This window comes from Cryptotermes secundus, unplaced genomic scaffold, assembly GCF_002891405.2.
Source record: "Cryptotermes secundus unplaced genomic scaffold, Csec_1.0 scaffold2369, whole genome shotgun sequence".
Classification (NCBI taxonomy): Eukaryota; Metazoa; Arthropoda; class Insecta; order Blattodea; family Kalotermitidae; genus Cryptotermes; species Cryptotermes secundus.
In genome coordinates this window covers 46809-56942 of record NW_019743198.1, presented here as the reverse complement: position 1 = coordinate 56942, position 10134 = coordinate 46809, and the positions used below count along the sequence as shown (strand labels likewise).

Genomic DNA, 10134 nt, shown 5'->3' with positions numbered 1-10134 from the left:
GCCTCCATCTTCAGAGCAGTTGAATAGCTGCGGAAAGCAGTCGCAGCGACTGCTCCGAAACGTCGGCCAAAATGAAGAATACACGGTGCCTAAACCCAGAAGACAACTTTCTTCATTGTCATCGCCGTGAAAACCTCAAAACTTACATTGTATCTATTTATTTGAGGTCTGCGATTTTATCTGTGATTCTCTTGTGACTGTTGTTTGACAAGTTTTATATTCAGTGCCAGTTGCACACTTGTGAATACTCTGAAACGCTGATGTATGTATGTATGTATGTATGAATAATAGAATGAAAATATGAAAAATATACCGATCTCATTGATTCTATTGACATATAGGGTTTAATAGCCCTAACTGCATAGAAGGCTGAACCCAGTCAATGTGTCCTTTCCATGATAGGGTATCATCAATCACCAGACCGAGGAACTTAATAGAAACGGTTGTAGCAATTCCCCACCAATGGTATCTCCACCTTATCGTGGTGATGGGGTTTGAGAGCTCCTGAGACCCTGAGAGCTATGCCGGCGGTAGCGTAGCTACTGGTAGGGCCACCCATGCCGGACAGGTCAAGGGGTAGGAGCCAGACAGAGAGGGATACCCTGGTCCTCCAAGTTGGGGGTTGGGCGTGAGGCTAACGACCTCACACTGTAAAAACTAAATTGTTCAGAAATCCGAGGAAAGAGTAGCCGGACGGATCTATTCAAGACGACCTGGAAAATGTTTAAAGGATTTGAGAACTGGATCTTGGAATGTATTATCTCTTTACAGAGCCGGAGCACTAAAAATGCTACTTGAACAACTAGATAGCTATAAACTAGATATCACTGCTATACAAGAACTGAGGTGGTTGGGTAAAGGAGTCATGGAAAAGAGGGATCATGTTGTATTTTATAGTTGTCAGAAGAAGAGTCACATGTTTGGAACAGGTTTTATTGTTAATAAAAAAGGAAGCATCTTATTTTAGACTTCCAGGCAAAATCTCACAGAACATGTAGGCTACGAATTAAGGGAAAGTTTTTTAACTATAGCCTTATTTGTGCACATGCCCCAACTGAAGATAAAAGTGATGAGGAGAAAGACTCCTTTTATGATGAACTGGATGAAATATATAGTGACTGTCCAAAAAGGGACTGTAAAATAATCATAGAGGACATGAATGCCAAAGTGGGGAATGAGGATGTATATAGATCGGTTATTGGAAAACATAGCCTACATAACAAGTCAAATGATAATGGGATGAGATTAATAAATTTTGCGTCCTCAAGAAACATGGTAATAGGTAGTACAATGTTTAATCACAAGGATATACATAAACGAACCTGGAAATCCCCTGATGGAAATGTGTTTAATCAAATCGATCACATCCTAATAGATGTAAGACATTGTTCAGATTTGATGGATGTCAGGAGCTACAGGGGAGCCAACACTGACTCTGATCATTACTTAATAATATCAAAGATTAGAAGTCGAATATCTAATGCAAGGAAGATACATGGATCCCAGGCTAAGAAACTGAATTGTGGAAAATTGGTGGAACAAGGAGTTGCAACCAGATATACTGGATTAATTGGTGAATGCCTGGCAGGTCTCTCTGATAGTGAGGATGTCAGTGAAGCTTGGAGGGGCCTCAGAGATGTTATTATAAATGCTCCTGGTGCAGTCTTAGGAAGAATGGAAAGGATAAAGTATAAGAATTGGTTTGGTGGAGAGTGTGAGCAAGTGACAAATAAAAAAACCAGGCATATAAGAGAATGCAGCAAAGGGACCATACTCGAGGGGCCGTGGAAGAATACCGTGAAGCGAGAAGAAAAGAAAAAAGATTGCATAAAAAGAAGAAAAGGGAATATGACAAACAAGAACTGATTGAACTGGAGCATTTAAGAAGTTCAAACGAAATCAGAGCGTTTTATCAAAAACTAAACAAAAGTCAAAAGGACTTTCAACCTAGAACAACCTTATGTATAGATAAAGAAGGCACAATATTGAGTATCGATGAAGCAATACTGGAAAGATGGGCGCAATATTTTGAAGAATTATTAAATAGTAACGTCTCTGAACAAGTGGAAGGTATGACCATAGACCGGACTCTAGGAAATTTTGAGGCTGAAGAGCCAGCGCCAACAATAAAAGAAGTAGAACAAGCAATCAAAAATTTGAAAAATAATAAAGCTCCAGGAATGGATCTCATCACGGCAGAATTAGTGAAATTTGCAGGCCCAGAATATGCCAAGCACTTACATCAGCTAATAGTTAAGATATGGATAACAGAAATAATCCCAGAGGAATGGAACGTAAGTATTGTATGCCCTATCCATAAGAAAGGCGATGTCATGGTATGCTCTAATTATAGAGGAATTAGTCTGTTGTGCACAGCATATAAAATATTTTCCAACATTCTGTTTAACAGTCTCTCTCCCTTTGTGGAAGGCATAATTGGGGATTACCAATGTGGGTTTCGTCAAGGAAGATCAACTAACGATCAGATTTTCACTATTCGACAGGTCCTTGAAAAGTGTAATGAATTCCAAATTGAAACACATCATCTTTTCATTGACTTCCGATCAGCCTATGACTCCATAGATAGAGATAGTCTTTTTCTGGCAATGGAAGAGATGCACATTCCACGGAAGTAATCGCCTTAGTCAGAGCCACTATGAGGAAGACCCAATGCCAAATTAAGATTCAGAATATGTTGTGCAGCCCTATAATAACTAGAAATGGAGTTTGACAAGGGGATTCCCTAGCCTGCCTTTTGTTCAATATAGCATTAGAGAAGGTAGTTAGAGATTCAGGCATCAACACAAGGGGAACTATATTGTACAAGTCAGTTCAAATTTTGGCATTTGCAGATGATATTGATATAATTGGTAGAACACAAAAATCTATGAAAGAAGCTTTTCTTAATTTGGAAAGAGCAGCAAAAAAGATGAATCTACAAATTAACCAAAATAAAACAAAGTACATGCCAGTAACCAAGAAAGACTGTGCTAATGGACCTACATATATTGAAATTGGCTCATATAAATTTGAGGTTGTGTGCAGTTTCACCTACCTTGGATCAGAAGTTAACTGTAAAAATGATATCAGTGATGAAATAAAAAAGCGTGTACTTGCAGCAAATAAATGTCACCTGAAATCCCAATTAATACCCAGGAAAGCCAAAACTATGATGTATAAAGTACTTATAAGATCAGTGCTATCTTATGCCACGTGGCCACTATCAAAATTGGATGAAAGACTGTTAAGCATATTTGAAAGGAGTATCTTGAGATATATCTTTGGACCAGTGGAAGAAAATGGAATATGGAGGAAGGGGTATAACCATGAGCTATACAAACTAATGAACCAGACATTATTGGATTTATAAAGATGAAAAGGCTTGAATGGGCTGGACACATAATACGTGCCGACGAGAATAGAACCATCAAGAAAATGCTTAACACCAAACCAGAAGGAAATAGGAGAGTGAGAAGACCAAGGTTAAGATGGGAAGAACGTGTGTGGCAGGATATAAGAATTTTGGGTGTAAAGAACTGGAGGAATGTAGCATCGAATGGAGAAGAATGGCGAGCAATCCTGAGGAAGGCCAGGGCTCACAAAGGGCTGTCGTGCCAGTGATGATGATGATGATGATGATGATGATGATGGTTGTAGCAATTTGACTGTTACTATAAATGATAGGTATGTCCACTGTATTACTATTCTTGGTTGAGAAATGCATAAAAACGTTTTATCGAGATTCAATGTCAGTAAGTTAACCTTGAACCATTCATTTATATTTTTGAATATTAAATTTAGTTCGTTTTCATACTCAATACGATTAGAGTTCTTAACAATAATACTAGTAATTCAGTTGCTAACTGAACACACATAATTATCAAATTAATATTTTAATAAAACATATATGTGAGAATATATCGGTTGTAGTTGCCGGCTAAATAGACCGTTTACTACTCGATTCACGGCATGTGCTTAGATGATTATTTCACAATAAAATCTCCGCAGTTTAAACAACTCACCATGAATTGCGTTGGATGGCCCTTCCGACAATTTCAGATTTTAATTTTCAAACGTTACAGCAGCAGCACAACAAATACCAAAACTTTAAACAAGTCCTCCGGAAAACAAATCTACCTTCCTTCCGAGCCTTCCCAGTGCTTCCGAGCTTCCGAGCGCTGCTAGTGAACTGCCAGGAACGAAGTCCACCAATCACAGTTAATCTTGGAAATAAAATTCCCTTCCAGTAATTGAAAATTGGCGAAGTGCAGAATGTGCACAATTGTTGGGTTTTATAGCTAAGTGTCCTCGTTATTGTAAGTCATAGTAGAGTTCTTTTCACAGTTTGCTGTAAGATATCTTATGCATATTTTATCACACAGTACACTAATGCAAGTTCCTCCCGGAGTGTGGTGGGGCTTCGTTGTGGTGGATAACATTTGCAGTTGAGTTATATGCCGCAATTTTTAGATCCGATAGGTCGCTGAATCCATTGCATGGAACAACTTTCGCACTCCTACTGTACCTACTGTACTCTCTTTGATTCCAGGGTACGTGGTAGCGGAAGGTTGTGTCGCAACACGTTGGGAAGAGTTTACCTGGCTAGGAAGTATACAATACGTGACGCAATACGTTTCGATACACAGAAACTGTTTTCCAGAATGTTCGTTTTGACGCTTCCCAGTATTTGTAAATCGTTTCCTTTCCATGTGTTAACTGTACTATCTTAAGGTTGAAGAGCGTCGTCGCAGTTCGAAGCGAGAGCAAGCAAACGTTCCCAACGGTTCCGAATGCCACGAGTTGCTCTTGATCTGTCATTTACATGCATCTCGAAAGCAGTTAACGAGGATTAGATAGTTTCATTGTTTATAAATACTCCTTCCCGTATTTTGTATGATAATTTTCGGAGAGTCTCCTTTTCCGAGAAGCATTGAATTGTTTTCTCAGAACGATTGTGTCAAAGGCATCCTGCACCTCTCCTGATATTGGCTCCTAAAATCATGTGGTCTTACACATACAACGTGTATCTCCACGACTCCGGTAATTACGCGATCTTCAAGCATTCATTGACCTGATGTGTCCCTGTTTCTAACAGTACATGCTATGACTGGCTGAGGTACTCACTGAATATCTCACTGGGACCTGCTGCTTTTTGTTCATTTGAGCGACTTTTCCTATACTTTATGACTGGAAAACGGCCAGAAATTGTCACATAAATAGGCCTGTGAAGTGATTTCAAAGGCGCAGTCCTGATCCATGTTTAATATTCCCATGAAGTGACTGCCAATTTTCTAGTGAGCTGTCACAGGAGAAATGGGGCTACCTTGGCTTCAGCATTTGGAAAAGACCTGCCCTTTCCACTTCTGCAATCTTCACAACTTTCGCTTCAATGGACACTCTTTTCTGTCAACAACCCACGTGTACCCCATTGTTCTGGCACTGTGCATTGACTTGAATGTCTGCTGAGAGCACATAACACTGCTCATTGAACCACTGTTTTGCTTTTCTCCCCTAATTATTTTCTCCATTGGCTGTATTGCCAAGTCAGGTATTCCATCATATACTATGCTTACTCACCCTGCCATAACACAGACACCAATTTTTGTTTTCTGCCATTCAGCAACACCATTTCTATCAGTTTGTTTACATACGCCAAAAACTTGACTATAGTGCTATAGGTGATAGGCCCCTTCTCCTACTAGCTCTGTGGGGAACAGCACATAACAGAACAGGTTCATCTACATATGATGCTTTAGACATGTATTTGGGAGGTGCTCAGTTCAAATTTTGTTCAGGACACCAGCTATGCTGAAATACATTGTTCTTTTCCTCAGTCTTTCTAGGTGAATGTCAGGGCAGTACTTTAATCAGGCCATGACTGCTTCCTTCCAGATCTGTTCCATTTCATTAGTCATCATACCATATGATGCTATATGGTCTCAATACGGAAAGCCTTAAATACCCACAAGAAGGAAGACTGAACTGTGATGATGGATACGTTCAGATCCTGGATCAACTAGGGTACTGAGGTGATGATGTGTCATGGAAGGAGAGAATATCGTCCCCTCCTTCCTTTAACGCTTGTGATTAAATGGTCTGCTTTGCCCAGTGCCTGAGAATATGATGAACATCCAAACGTAATGGAGTGGTAATACATCATGAACAGGATGCATTACAGACACCTCCCTGAATCAATACTGAGCTCTGTTTGGGCTCTTCATTAGATTACAATGTCTAGCCAGACACCTGCATTGTCATTTGGTGCCTCCTCGCTGAGAAGACTAGGGTCTGGCATGCACAGAGGCATGACACACATCCTTGTCCAGGTTTTGTTTTTATGGATGTTGAACATACCCTCCTCTACCCTTCACAACCCAGTGATCTTTCCTTCACGTTTTCCTATCCAAACTTTGTATGCCCTGCTCACCTCCTCCTTGATTTGATCATTCTAATAATACATGAACTATAATTTATAAAGCTCCTCATTATGCAGTTTTTTTTCAGGCTTCTGTTGTTTCATCCCATCAACAAAATGTATCATATCATGACCAGTCAACACAAAATTTCAGGTATAAACAAACTTGATATGGCTGCATGTACTGTTACTGTAACTGTAAGTCTTTCATCCCATTCATTCCAAATGTGAAAGGTACAATTCTGTACTAAGAAACTACAAGTAAACACACAAAAAATAATTTATCACTTTCCACAGTGGACATTTTTTTTTTCAAGTAACATCAGAAATAGGTTACATTGTAATATTAAAGCATTTAAAACATCTCAGAGCTCATGATTTCTGGTAATTAGGCATACCTTCATCAACAGCAAAAAACTTAAAAAGTATTTAATTCACTATATTTTTTAAAGAAATTAAAAATGCACAAAATTTGTTGGCATAAGTGATGTGCTGTCTTGTAGTTAGCTGACAACGATCATCAATCTCAAATATTCAGTTTGTCAGTGCTACTATTATGCACTGGAGATGGAAACATGTTTGCACTGGGTTGCATTTCACATGTATTTCCACAAAGAAGTGTGCATTTTATAAAATTAATGTCCATATGATCTAGTGCCTGTCAGTAATTCACTCTGCTTCAAATGGTAAAATAGTACAGGTAGAGGTATCCCTGTGCTTAATTAAGCACCATGCAATGAAGATGTATAGGGGCAACATAAGTATAGCTCCACACATTCTTAACCTTGGCATTAGATGGTGGTCAGTGGTCAGCTTCATGGTCTGACCACTTTAACACCTGAGAAGGAAGCCCTATTACCTAATGGAGGTGTCATACACCCTACAACTGGTATAGATGCTGCAAGAGATAAAATATCTAGTACTTTTCAGTTCCTGGCTACACATCCAGAGGTCCCAGGTTCGATTCCCGGCGCTACCAGATTTTCTGAAAAGTAGTGGGTCTGCAACGGGGTCCACTAGTCTCGTGAGGATAATTGAGGAGCTATTTCAAGGAAATAACGGCTCCTGTCTAGAAACCCGAAATTAACGGCTGTGGGGATCTGTTGTGCTGACCACGGGACACCCTCTATCCACAAAAGTTGGCACTAACTTCGCCGACGAGTGACGGTCACTTGGTCGGTATAGTTCACTTGCGGACTACAGGTCACAGAGTTTGATTTTGTTTGTCCTTTTCAGAATTAACCCAAATTCCTTGGTCATCTAACCTCTGCCTAGTCATTATACAGACTTAGCTACCTGGAATAGAAAAATTAAAATATTTCCTACATGACTACAATTAGGAGTTGGGATAGCTCTGTCACTATAGCAACAAGCTATGGACTGGACAACCCAGGTTCGATTCCTGGCAGTGAAAGATTTTCCTCTCCTCCACAGGATCCAGACCGGCTCTGGGGCCCACCCAGCCTCCTATCCAATGGTACACGGGACTCTTTCCCTGGGATTAAAGCATCAGGGGCGTGAAGCTGACCACTCACCTCCATCTAGTGCTAAGGTCAAGAATGATGGAGCTGTACCTCTACTCCCCCATATGCTTTCATGGCATAGCGCTTAACTAATTAAGCACAGGGACAACTTTACCTTACATGGCTAATTATACAGTTTTCTGGTCAGCATCACAATGTCCAGAGACACCCCCTTGAGACCTTAATGTGGCGTGAGGTTTGCATGCCCTGCCCTGATCACCAAGATGGCTGTCCTGGTAGGATCATCCAAGCTAACAAGTCAGAGGGTAAGGGTCAGATCAAAGGTAGCCACTGGTTCTCCAAGTTGGAGGGAAGGCTAACAAACAATACCTGTTAACAAACCTAATGATGGATGCCAGATCAATGATTTAAAGAAACAGTTAAGGAAAGGTTATGAAGACAATGAGATTTATCTTGCTACTTGGAATGTGTTGAGTTCATTCAGGACATGATCATTAAAATAAAAGTGGAGCTGAAAATTAGTGACACAGTAGAAGAAAAGTAGGAAGGCCGAGACTGAGGTCGGTGGACAATGTAGAGAATGATTTATGAGAGCTGAAAAAAAGAAGATGGAGCAGAAAGCAAATGAGAAAAGCATGGACATCCACGGTAAAGAGGCCAAGGTTCTTAGATGACCACAGCAAAGGAATAAGGTAAGTAATGAAGGCAGACAAACATTTCCAATGCACTGCCTTAGCTCCAGAGTTACAGGTTATGCAAACTGTGTATGGAGAACACCCCACATGAGGCTTGGACATCCTAGTAGATGAGGTGAACAGTCATCACAAGCAGAGGTTTTACTCAATACTTTGTCAACTCTGACACACAAAGTTAACATTCTATGTTCAAGCAAGATATTACAATCTGCAATGATAAATGCATGCTCATGTTACTGTGAAACTTGCCTTGAAACAGAAGCAGAAATTTTAAGAGACAAGAACGCCATCTTCGGAGACTGCTGCTTTCACTGTATGAGATTTCAGGTTCTCAAAGTGGTGAATATTAAAATTAAGTCTTCTGGTATGGAACACAGAGCATTCCGGTAGATATGGACTTACATTTCAGAGGAATGAGCCGCCTCCATTTTATTATGACGATGTCAGTGGGTTCCTCCGTAACATTAGTATCTATCCACTGGATTCCATGGGATCATATCCCAGGAGACAGTAATTTTAATATTCTTTACTGTCAAAATCACAGATGTTACAAAATCAAAATGTACTGACAGAACTTTATATAGGTGTAGCCATACCAATTTTCATCAAAACTGATGAACTTGATAGTGCTACTTGCAGGCATGGAAATAAAATTAAAACCAGGATGTGCTTTTCTGAGTACTTTTTTTAAACACCTAAAAGAAACTTGTAACAACATATATAAATTTTGATAATTTGGCGAATAATAGCTAATGAACACCTGTTCCCATTGTGTTCTATGCCAACAATGAACAAACTGTATGATGTGTCATCTTGTTCCAACAGAACTAAATTCAACAGCACTACCAATATGCAAACAAGCATTAAAAAAAACAACACTACATTTACTGTTCAGTGATTTACAATAAAGTGTTTGTTATGAGCGGACGGTCACCACATTTGAGCCGTTACACGTCTATAAACTGCATAATATATAATGAGAGCTCTATCTTGCTTCATGTTGCCCAATTCCAGACTGAACAACACATTCTGCAATACAAAACCATTCACTGAACAGGATATATGTAAATTACATATATGTACATTGAATTAACCATTCTCATTTTTTTTTTGAAGAGTATCGATTCCTACTTTAGGCCATCAGAACTGTATGTATATAAAAGTTTGCTATAACTAACATAAGCATTACATGATGTATGAAGGTTGCCCTGAATGTAAAGCCCCTGGCAAATTTAATTATCAATGATACAAAACAGAATGGCCCTACCATTGGTCAAATCACTGGATACTAGCTTTTCACATGCAGAGCCCCAGGTTCAATACTGGATGACTTAATGTGAGATATGTCGAAGTCAGAGCATATTTTCTCAGTTTCTTCTATTTCCCCCTCTTAATTATCACTCATCCATTGCTCTAAACTTATCTATGACATTCTCCAGAGGTGTGCAATAGCCCTGATCAGGCAGTGTATCATCACATCCTCTGTCTTTAAACTGGGGCAGTTGGCTGGTTATATGGTAAGAAAGTTAAGTTTAGATAA

At 39.5% G+C, this 10134-nt stretch overlaps 1 protein-coding gene across 3 annotated transcripts in view; it reads right to left on the bottom strand.

The window, feature by feature from the left end:
• Positions 1-4210, bottom strand: part of LOC111874106 (RISC-loading complex subunit tarbp2) — a 26312-nt gene extending 22102 nt beyond the window's left edge. The window contains exon 1 of one of the 3 annotated variants that reach the window (XM_033755332.1): positions 4138-4210. Coding sequence is in view for 2 of the 3 variants with exons in the window: in XM_023869328.2 (XP_023725096.1) it covers positions 4023-4025 (3 nt within the window). In the remaining variant the exon portion in view is untranslated. Of the gene's footprint in view, positions 1-4022 lie in introns of all 3 variants that reach the window. The other 2 variants (XM_023869328.2, XM_023869329.2) reach the window with 2 other exon arrangements.
• Positions 4211-10134: the final 5924 nt, after the last annotated feature.